This window comes from Alligator sinensis, unplaced genomic scaffold (genome assembly GCF_000455745.1).
Source record: "Alligator sinensis unplaced genomic scaffold, ASM45574v1 scaffold1408_1, whole genome shotgun sequence".
Classification (NCBI taxonomy): Eukaryota; Metazoa; Chordata; order Crocodylia; family Alligatoridae; genus Alligator; species Alligator sinensis.
In genome coordinates, this window is record NW_005842519.1 from 640150 (window position 1) to 651500 (window position 11351).

At 56.0% G+C, this 11351-nt stretch overlaps 1 protein-coding gene across 1 annotated transcript in view; it reads right to left on the bottom strand.

Moving 5' to 3' along the window:
- Positions 1-293: 293 nt before the first annotated feature.
- Positions 294-11351, bottom strand: part of ANKRD53 (ankyrin repeat domain 53) — a 14270-nt gene continuing 3212 nt past the window's right edge. Inside the window, exons 2-6 of the mRNA XM_025213286.1 lie at positions 10788-10926; positions 4791-5050; positions 4294-4458; positions 1868-1988; positions 294-1278 (exon numbers count right to left, since the gene is read on the bottom strand). Of these exons, the coding sequence (XP_025069071.1) occupies positions 619-1278; positions 1868-1988; positions 4294-4458; positions 4791-5050; positions 10788-10926 (1345 nt within the window). The 3' untranslated portion in view covers positions 294-618. The remainder of the gene's footprint in view (positions 1279-1867; positions 1989-4293; positions 4459-4790; positions 5051-10787; positions 10927-11351) is intronic.

Here is an 11351-nt window from a genome sequence, read left to right on the forward strand (position 1 = left end):
CGGGGGAAAGGCAGGGCAAGGTGGTGCGCCCCACGGCCAGGCCACGGTCAAGAAGTAGAGGGAGAACGTGGCTCTCGGACCCAGGGAGCAACAGAAGCCTGTCTATTCAGCACGTGGTGGCTGGTCTGATGGCGCCGACTCTCCCCTCCAAAGTGGTCTCGTGAAGAGACCCGGACCCCGCTCTGTGGAGACACCGGCCCAGCGAGAGCAAACCCCTGGGGCTCTGCGTTATTGAACAAGGACGCGCAGCGGCTGGTTTAATGCAAGCTGGTTTAGTTGAAAAGGTATTGCCGAGTCCTATAATCCTCACCGCGTTTGCATGAGCGACAAGTCCGAGCAGATCAGATGATGGAGGTGTAACCCTTGATACGGCTGATTCGCTTAGGATCCCAAGGTGCTGAAGATGTGGGTGACCCCCACTCCTGTCGCTGGGTTATTCCCACCAAAGCTGTTTTAAGAGTCTGAAAGAGCAGCCTGGAAGTAGCAGGACGGTGAAGAAGGATCACAGGGCCTCATCCTGTGAGGTGTGCTGCACCTGGCCTGTTTCTGATTGACTTGTGTGGGAGTGGAGAGCCCTCAGCTCCTCACAGGATGAGACCCTGGTTTTGCTGGGGAGGGTTAGTTGCTTTCGTCGTAGGCGGCGAGATGAGCCCTGACTGTGGCTACGAACTCCGGGTCCAGCGTTTCCCGCAGGCTCATGGCCATCTCGTCCGTCCACCGCCACGGCCCGTGCGGGAGGCGCTTCCTAGGGACGCCCAGGATGTGAGCGGGTCGGAAGTCCTGCGGCCCCTTCATTCGGACCGGCCGAGACGAGGGGAAGATGCTCCTCCGGACTATGTCGTAGGGCAGCTCAGGGAGGGAGGCCAGTCGGCCTCCGTGAGCAGAACGGACTAGCGGCCGGCCACGCGGGTCCTTGGAGAGGTGCAGGAAGGCGCTGAAATCATGCTCCGGGCTGGCTTCGGGCTCGGCGCCCAGCCTCACGGTCGTGGCGCGGTATATGTCCGCCACCGGCGGGGACGAGGGGTTGGTGCTGGCGTTCCACGGTGGCGGCGCCTGCTCGAGGGGCAGCTGGACGAGATCGGGGAAACGCGGGGCTGAATCCACCCACATCAGCTCTTCTTCGGAAGGGGTTTTGGCTGCTAACGTGCTGGGGAGAGCGCCCAGGTCTGCGCTGTCCTCAGGGAAAGGCTCTTCCTGAAGGGTGCGAAGTGAGGGCCGCTGCTGCTTTTTCTGGAGCCAGTCGGAGAAAGCCATTCTGTTCAGCATGGCCTTTTCCATCTGCAACGCAGCACGGAGCGCCGGGGTAAGGGATCTCCCTTTCCCCACCCTGGCTACACCCCACGGAGCTGGAGGGCATCTAGGTAGGATGGGGAACGGGGCGCTCTCCCCTCTGCGCGCCAGGGGAGTCCCCCACTGCCGGTGCCAGGCTCAGCCAGTGGCTTGCGGTCTCTGAAATCGCCCGGTAGCTTTCCCAGGAGCCCGAGGCAGGGGAGTAAGCAGGGAACTTGGACGTGGCTAAGGCATGCAGGGGCTCCAAGAACGTGCCTGCATTCGACATCGAGCAGCCGCTGGGCGGCAAGCGGAGACGATGCCGAGAGAAGGGGCAGGAGTCTGAGATGTCCCAGTCCCAGATGGGTGCCCCAAGCACCTGGGCAGCAGGCAGGCTCCCTCCTGGCCTGGGGAACCTCTCTGTGGCAGCCTGGTTCCCACGGGGGCTGGCCCCCCGTGGCTTCGTCCACCTCCAGCTGCCCTCTAGGAAACGGCCGGCTGACCCCCAGGCCAGCAAAAGCCTGACGTGGTTGAGCCAGGATCCCAAGTGCCCCGAAGCCCGTGGCTGCGTGGGCGCCGTACTCCATGCTGCCCTTACCTTCTCCCTCGTGACCAAGGCCGCCTCGGTGCACTGCCACTCGCTCTTGATCTGCTGGAGCTTGTGCATTTCCTGAGCCAAATTCCTCTTGGTTTTTTTCCACATGGCGTCCGTCAGGTACCTGGAGAGGCAGCAGGGCAGTCCTGTGAAGCAGGCACGGCTTCCGGCCGTTTCCCCTTTCTCCAGATACGTGCCACACCACACATGGCTGCACACGTGGCTACACACGCACAGCAACACAGGTACACGCATGGCGGCACATGCACAGCAATGCCTGGCTACAGACATGGCTGCATGTGCACACCTGCGCAGCAGTGCGCTAGAATACACACAGCTGCACACGGATAGCAATGCACGCAGTTACATGCGGCAACACACATGACTACGCACACATACCACTACAAACACGACTACACGCACGCACGTGACCACACATGTACAATACCTGACTATACACACAACTACACACACACGCATGCACATACACAGCTGGCAGGGCTCTCCACAGGTCACATCTAGTCCAGCCCTCTGCGCCAGGCAAGACCATCCCCATCCAAGCCATCCCATACCAGTCCTTGTCTGACCTAGTCCTAAAGCCACGCAACAACCCTGCCACACAACTACAAGGCCTGTTGTCTAGAGATGTCAAGAGCCCCCAAACCTGCCCTGGGTAAAGCAATAGCACTCGTCTTCTCAAAGGATTAGCCCAAGTGCAGCGAGCAGAGCTTTTCCTTTGGGGTCAGGACATCAACGTCTCTGGCCCGAGGTCCGCGGGGCCGGATCAGGCCCACAGACCAGCCCGTGTGGGAGCCGGTGTGTAGGGCTGGTTTGGTAAAGGTGCCACGTGCAACCTGTGCCCTGGATCGGTCCCGTGTGCCTTGTGTGGTGCGTGCTCCACCTCCAGCTCCCGTGCTGGTCTGAGACTTGCAGGCAACGCAGGCCAGATGATAGGGTCTGTGGGCCACATCCAGTATCTCTGACACACCCCGACCCTGCTTCAGGGAGATCCAAGAGGCTTTGCTCCTTGGTCTTGCACCACGGACTCCTCTCCTGGCCCTGGCCAGTGCACACTGCTGGGCAGAGGCGGTTTGGGGTCGTGATGCTCAACCTTTTGTCCCCGAGGGCCAGATGCCTGGCACAGAGCCCATTAGGCTGGATGGGGCCCAGCACCACCCCATCCTGCCCAACCCCGCCTGCTGGGATTCGGGCCCTAGGGCCTGGTACTGACCCCGCTCGGCCCTGCGTGCAAGGTTTGGGTGCTGGACCCAGCATGTAGCTCCTCGTGGAGGGGAGCGGTACCACGGCTGTCCCATCCTGCCCCCCGGGGAGTCCTGCAGGATGAATGACAAAACACCACGGGCTGGATCTATCCTGCAGGATGGAGGTTGAGCGCCCCTGTCCTAGTGTGTGTTGGCCATTGGTTTGCTCTGACACCAGGCAGCTCCGTAAGCGATCGGGGCAGAAACGCGACCCATGATACGAGTGGCGGGCGTTCCCTGGCCTGCCTTATGCAGCTCAGACCAGCTGACCGTTACCATCCCATCCAGGCCTTCCCAACCTACGAATCCAAGACGACCCCGTGGGAGGGGAGGCTGGAAGACTCGCTGTATTTTCTGGCACGCAGCGCGCCCCCCGAGGAAGACACGGGCTTTGTTTCTGAAAGGTGGATTAAAGAAAGCAAAGGTCTTCCCTGAAAACACCGGTGAGTAGCAGCTTCTGCAGCAAGAGCCTGTGTAAGGGGGGCAAAGAGAGAGGGTCCGCAGCCGCCTGCAGCACTGCAAAACTTCCCCTGCAGCAGAGGCAGAAGCTGCTTTTACCGTATTTCCTCACTTACGATGCTCCCTCCAATTTCCAGCAGCAGAATTTGGGGGAGGGCTGAATATTATACGCGAGAAAACACGGTAATAATCATGAAGCAGCCTGTCCACCTCTGCTGGGCAACCTCTTGCACTCGGAGAGCAGCCTGTGTACCTGCAGCTTTGCTCGGCCTTGGTTTTTATCCGTCCCTTGACTGAGCTGTCAGGCGGATCTCGCCGCAAAGAGCGGGATGGACTGGAGCAGCAGGAAGCGTGACGGGTCAGGCCTGAAGTGCACGGGCTGAGCCCACGATGCTGCACGCCTGGCCCGGTTGACCGGGGGAGCCACAGAGGGCAGGCAATAGAGCGCAAACCCACCGTGTCTGCATCTCTACCTCCATTTTCACCCCTGCCAACTGGGGCTGCATTAGAGAGCTCCTTGGCCCCGTTCTGGAGGCAGCGCAGATGCCGCAAGCGCTGCCTCTGTCCCCTGCCCGAGGCGGGGATTTTAGCACTGCTTGTTATCAAGTTCCAAGCTCAATCCCCTGCCCGGCTGCTGCTTGACTATTAACCGAGGTCGCAGCTGGAAAGCGTCCCATTTCCTCGGCCCTCGGGGGTGGAAGCGCTCACCTCGCGCAGCTTCTGTGTGCCCACAGCTTGCACAGGTCTACAGGCACGTGTCCCTTTGCATCCTTGGCGAAAATGTCAGCTCCGGCTTCCACCAGCGCGACAATGCACGGGAGGCGTCCTTCGCTGGCTGCCTTGTGAAGGGGACTCGCTCCGGTCTGGCTCTGGCTGGAAAACAAATGGATGTCCCGATGCCGGGCCAGCCGTCGGGGGATCCCGCTCTGGCTTCCCAGCATAGGGGCTCCTTGCATTTGGCATTACAAAATGAGCCCGTCTATCTCAAACTGGGTTCAGCCATCTTCAGACTGGTTTGAAATAAGCAGGGAAATAAGCCAGCAGTAAATGTCATAGCATGGTAGATAATGAGGGTGGAAGGGAGCTCAGGAGGTCGCATCTAGTCCGAGCAGGACCAGCCCCAACTCCATCATCCCAGCCACGGCTTTGTCTACCCGGGGTTTCAACACCCAAAGGATGGAGACTGATTTCAGGCCCTCACTCACATGTTCACGTCGGCCCCCTTCCCGATGAGGTACTGCAGGCACTCCAAGGCTCTGGGACCGCTCTCCTTGTTCATCACCAGGTGAATGGGTCTCCATCCTTTCAGGCTGGGCAAGTTCACGTCCACCTCGTATTTCTCGACGATGGTTTTCAGGCAGTCCAGCCGGCCATTGAGTGCCGCGGAGTGGATGACCGAGAACCCCTGCAGGGGAGAGGAGGTGAGGAGCAGCACGTCTGAATGGCCCCGGGCAGCTATCTGCTCTCACGGCGCACTCCGGAGGGGATGTGTTAGTGCCGGCGGGCAACAGGCTGCTGCTCTGAGTCCTGGAGCCTCGGCGCTGACACCAACTCCCTCTGCAATCGTTAGTGAGTCTCTCCACCTTTCTGCGCTCCTGCTACTTATGTTAAGGGGGGGCTGTGATAATATGTACTCGCCGCCTTGCTCTTTTTGAGCATTTAAGCGTAAATGACTGGAAAACAGAAGTGAGGAATAGGCGTGCTGCTGCCTGAACACCATCGCAGTGCCTGGTTATGCTTTTAGTGTCGCATAGTGTCAGTGCTTTACACACACACGGCTACATACCTAGCAGTGCAATCACACACACACACACACACACACACACACACAACTACTTACCTGGCGGTGCAATCACACGCACACATACAACTACATAGCTGACAATGCAATCACACACGCGCGCAGACACACACACAACTACTTACCTGGTAGTGTAATCACACACACATGTATGCACACACACAAACACTTATACAACTACATACCTGCCAGTGCAATCACACACACACACACACAACTACATACCTGCCAGTGCAATCTCTCTCACCCCCCCACACACATACAACTACATACCTGCCAGTGCAATCACATACACACGCATGCACACACGCATGCACCAACTATATACCTGACAGTGCAATCTCTCTCTGCCTCACACACACACGCACACACACACATACACACACGGCTACTTACCTGGCAGTGCAATCACACACACATGCATGTGTGCACACACACACACACTTATACTGCTACGTACCTGGCAGTGCAATCAGCATGAACTTGGCTGCATAACACGGGGAGAGTCAACACCCAAATGCGGGTCTCTGCCAGCCCCCGGGGCTAAAGGACAGTGCTAACCATGGTGAAGATGTAGGACAGCGCTTCTCAGTCAAGGGTGCTGTGGGCACTGTTAGCTGTGCAGATGTGAGCCACAAGATAAACCCAAGATTTCCCGTAGGAAGCCCCAGTGTTAAAAACAATCTGACCTGTTGTGTCTTTCTGGGTTTTTTGCAACAGAAGAATCGCTTTAGTCTCTTTCTGAAGTCAAAAACTGAGTGCAAACTGAGAGCCAGCTTTTTCCAGGTGTGTCTTGAGTCTCAGAAAGGTTGGGAAACACTGCGGTAGGAGGTTGTTATAATGACACAGAGCAAACGCTAGAGGGAGGCATGACCTCGTGCACCAGGCTGATGTGCTAGACAGTGCATGTCCAAGGAGGCAACTTCATTACAGGTGCGATCTTAACAGCTAGGCTATACACTTAGTAAGAAACAGCATTTTTTTAAGGCTGGAAAATGCCAAATTTCTGCTTTTCTTTCTGAAACACTTAAAAAATGCTGCCAACTTTGGAAAAGGAGGCGGGGAAGAGGCAGGAATCGCCTCCCATTAAGAAGTGTGGTCAGTTAACTTAAGTGACGCTGGCCAACATGAAACTCTAACATGCCTGTGGATATTTAAATCCCTTTGCTTCCTGAAAGGGAACGAATAAAAACATTTTTTTAAAAAACCTCCTTGACTTTCCTGCCTTTGGGGAAACTGAGTCACGAGACTCGTCCGTTTCGCTCTCACGCTTAGTGGATTTCCCTTCCTGCCTGTTGTGTGCGCTTGCTGGGAGCTCTGCGCGGAGCTGCTTAAATACTCTGCTGCTAACAGCTTCTGCTCTTCCCCTTCTTCTTCTTTTCTTTCCAGAAGGTATTTCTCTCTCTCTTGGATTATTTCGGAAGCCCTTCGCTCCCTGTCGCTTAGGTAGCCCTATATTAAGGTCTCAACTCTGCCACCAAGCCCGCGTAGGGAGGATTCAAGTTGCAGCAAGGGAAGTAAAGGTTAGATATTCCCCCTGATTTCAAGGGTCCCTTAGATCAGTTATTCTCAACCTCTTTTTGGACCAGGACCCATTTGTAAACATCGATGGCCACTCCCGACCCGCTGCCCCCAGGTCCCAGCCTGGCAATGTATGGGGCAAGCCCAAGCAGCCCCTTGCAGACTGGAGCTCTGCCAGCCTGCAAGAGAAAACCCACTGTTTCCCATGCTTTGCTCCTTTAAAGGAGAATCCAATTTTAAAGTTTGTTGATCCACTTTATAAAGTTTCCTTGCCACCCTTTCATATCTTCTTGCGATCCACTTTTGGGTCGCAAGCCACGGGTTGAGAAGCACGGCCTTAGATTGCTCCATCCTTTCTAGGATACGTCTCTACCTTGACAGTGAATTAGAAGGAGGGAGGGTTGGCGAGTGTTGAGTATTATGGTTAATAGTCCTAGAGGAGTAAGGCTGGAAGGGACCTGAGGTCATCTAGTCCAACCCCTGCCTGAGGCAGGATCAACCCTGTCCAAACCATCCCAAACAACCCTAATCTAAACTCTACATAAGACGACCCTCAACCCTGACACAACTTTGACCTGACACCCAAACCTGCACAGGTAAAGCAGGGGAACCACAGCAGCCAGCATCCTGCTTCTGTAGTCCGATCACAGACCTCAGTGGGAACCCACCCAAAGACTTAAAGCAGAAATAGACTCGAGGCACTAATAAATCCTTCAAAAATGGGCAGTGTGGCAGGGCTTCTCGCTATAGGGGCAGCTCTCAGCCTTGCTGCAGGTCTCTACTGAAAGCTGCCTCGGCTGCAAATGGATACCAGGTCGTTCCAGATGTGTTGTAGCCACATTGCTCCCATGTGCGCTGCTGGCTGTAAAAGCTGGTGAGCCTTAAATGATGCCAGCGTGATGGACCGCTGCAGCTAGGGTGGACCTCTGACCAAGATTAACTTCTTAAAATAGGGCCAACTCCTGCAAGTCACTGAGCAACTTTGGCTTTACTTAAAATCAGAATGAAGGGCGCCCAGTGCCCGGCAGGAAGCACACCTCGTTGTGCTAGGAGACCGCTAACGAAGCCGTGGTACCTGCTTTTTGTCTCATTCCAGCGATGGTCGTCGTGCAGCTGCATGAATTTGTATTCATCAGTTGAGGCTCGATCAAAAGGGAGGCCCGCGCTGCACAGCTGAGTGCCGTGCGCTCGCCAGATAACGTGACGATGTCAGCCGCGCGCCAAAAGATCCTCATTTTCACAGTGGGGAATGTTTGGAGGCGGAGGAGGAAGCATTTAATCAGTGTGCTGTCACGGCAAAGTGACTCTGCACTGAGGCCGCACAGGAAGGTGACCGCGGCCGGCCCCTTGCACGGAGCCGTGCTGCTGGTGGGGTGCGTTCTCCAGCAATGCGGACAGCCAGCTGCAAAACGTCAGGTTGGAAGAGCCCAGACCACTCAATGCAATGATATGGTGGGCCAGGGGCCAAATCCAGAGCTCACTGGATTCCTTCCGCTGGTTTGCATGGACTACTGATCTGCTCTGGGAGGGGGGTTTGCCTTCCCCTGTTGCAGGCCTTTGACAGGATGTTGGCCGCTGCGGTCCTCCTGCTTTCCCTGGGGCAGGTTCAGATGCGATGTCTTGCATTGTATCAGGATTGACGGTAGTTTCACACACCATTTAGATTGTGGGTTTGTCTGGGATGTTTTGCACAGGGCTGATCCTATCTCAGGCAGGGGTTGGACTAGATGTGACCTCTGGAGGTCCCACGTCTCTAGGACTCTCTATAGGGAGACCCACTCTTCCAGCCGTAGTGCCTGAACTATAACACAACTACCCACGACACAAATCAGAGGTTTCTCCTGGTTAATTCAATGCACCTGCCATGCAGATTAAAACGCTTTCACTTATATTCTTCCACCCAGGAGCATCGAAGAAAGAGAGCAGCCCCTAGCAAGGTTGCAGACCAGCGGGAGCCACTGAAATCAGAGATCCCGTTGCCCTTTGGATGACTAAATCCACTGGAGGGGCTGTGTCGTGCCCCTGGTTTTCAAGCACAGCTCCTAGAGAAAGGACTGAGGAATCAAAGCGCCCTTTGAAATCACTGAGTATTTATCTGGTGTTAAATTAATTCATTGCAGTTTGGGCAAAAGTGAATCATGCTCATGATGTATTTCCTACTGATGGGACTTCTTTCCTATGTATTTATTCACCTACAATTTATTTCACAGCGCCTGACTGTAGCTGTTGCCTAGGAAAGCATGTGGCTTTCTGAGTGAGTCAGTCTCTAAGGTGCCACCCAGCGCATACACAATTATATTTCCCCCTTGAGATCTCTTGGCTCCCTACAGTTTTAGTCTTGCATACTTCCTCCGTGCATCCAGCTCCTTAATCATTCATCTCCCTTAATTCTGTCCAATTTACACGTGCTTCTTTCCAGCCCATCGCTCTCAGTGGACTTCTTTGGGCTGTCTCCCTTGCGTGGAATAAGAGGGACCGGCTCCAACCCCTTCCTTAGCGAGCCAACTGGGTAAAAAAACCCACACGTTTCAAATGTGGGTGCTGATGCTTAGGCCCCAAGGGTCAGATCCTGGATGCCAGCAGCAGTAGGTGCATGTGTGCTCCTGGAGATCCCAGAGAAATTGGGCTGGAAGGGACCTCTGGAGACCATCTAGTCCCACGCCCTGCTCCAGGCAGGAGCAGGTGCATCCAAACCGTCCCAGACAAATCCCCATCTGAGCTGTTCCTAAAACTACACAACAACCCTTCTGCACAGCTACAAGGCTCAGGCACCAAGAGCCCCTGGCCCTGCCCAGGTGAAGCTGGGGGACGAGGGCTGGCAGCGTCTTGCTGCTGTGAGGGTTGCTAAAATGCACTCGAGAGATCCCAGGTAGAGGCCGTGTCCCCCGCTATAGAGGAAGGAAACGCCTCCCCGCAGCCCATACAAACCTGACCGTGGCATAAAATCCCGTCCTGACCCCAAATGCAGTGCTGGCCTGACCCTGAGCAGAGGGGCAAGACCTATAGCCAGGACCCCCTGGGTTAAGTCCTAGCAGGAGCACTGGTAGACACCGAAGCAGCTTTCCAGATCTGACCCTAAGCAACCAGACTGACTTTTCACAGGTATTTTGCCTCTTAAAGGTGGGATTGAGGATGGGCTGATTCAGAGCAAGTCTTCACGTGTTACAAAGGAATGATCAAAACTTAAGGGGGAGCTTTTGGGGGTCACCTTCCCTCCCACTGTGCAGAGCACTCCTGACTCCACCTGGGACAGCGATGCAGCCGTCGTTCGCCTGGGAAAGCAAACAGGTTAGGCGTTTTTAATTGCCCCAAAGGAAGTCGAGGGCTGGAAGCCAGGAGGAGGTGACTCCGCTCGGATCCAAAGCCTTCGAGCTACGTCTGCACTCACAGGCTGGGCTGGATGGGAGCCACGGGAAGCATCTGCAGACTGCAGCTTGGGATCCCCTGACTTGGAGGGTGACAAATACAGGGTTTTTTTAGTCACCTCCTCAACGTCTTTTGCAAACGCGAACCGACTCATCCCAGCAGCACTCGTGTGAGGGCGGGAGGCGAAATCCCAACCCGACAGAGGGAGGAAAGGAGGAACAGATGGTGCAAAACGCTGTCCCGGGGGGAGTTAATGGGGAACGTGCCAAACCAACCCTGTCCATAGGGACTGGTTGGGGGACCCCAAACCACCCTGTATAGCCAGGATTGCTAAGAGACAGGCATCCCGATCACAAAGTCAGCATCACGACCGCGGATCACGATGGGCGCTCTGCTTGCTGATCAGAGAAGGGGCCGGGCGAGCCCAGACTCCCCCGTTCCCACAACAGGTCACCCGCACACATAGCCAAGGTCAAGGGGAAAAGCAAACCCAGGAAGTGCCGGTGGCATTTACGTTGGCGTCGGCTTGGGCGCGCATCTCCGCTTTCTGCAGGCACTGCTGGAGCCAGGGCACGGTGCCCTTGGAGGTGGCCGGCAGCTGGCGATCATCTGCCTTGGAGGCCTTCGAACTCTTCTCTGGTTTCTGAGGACCTCTGCGCGAGAACACAAACACGTGCCAGCCGTGCCGCTCGGTCCCCGTCAGCCCTGGGCAAGGCCTTGAGCATCCTCGGTTTGGCCCGGGTTAAATCTCAGCAGCTGCACTGGGCCAAGTTGTGCCTTATCTATCGGGACAGGACGGGCAGCACCTGCCCCCCGTTTGGAGGCGGGCTGGGCAATGGGAGGTTTCCACAATGGGGAAACAGTGCAGGAAATGTTTTGGGGTATCTTCGAGAGTGGCTGACAGGAGACGATATTGTAGGATCGTAGGGCTGGCAGGGAGCTCACGAGGTCCCATCTAGCCCGGCCCCTGCTCAAGGCAGGATCAAGCCCCCATCTGCCCCCTCCCCAAATCCCAGACCCCACCCCAACCCCATAAACCACCCTTGCTGCCTTACAACCCCCAACTCCCAGCCCCCCA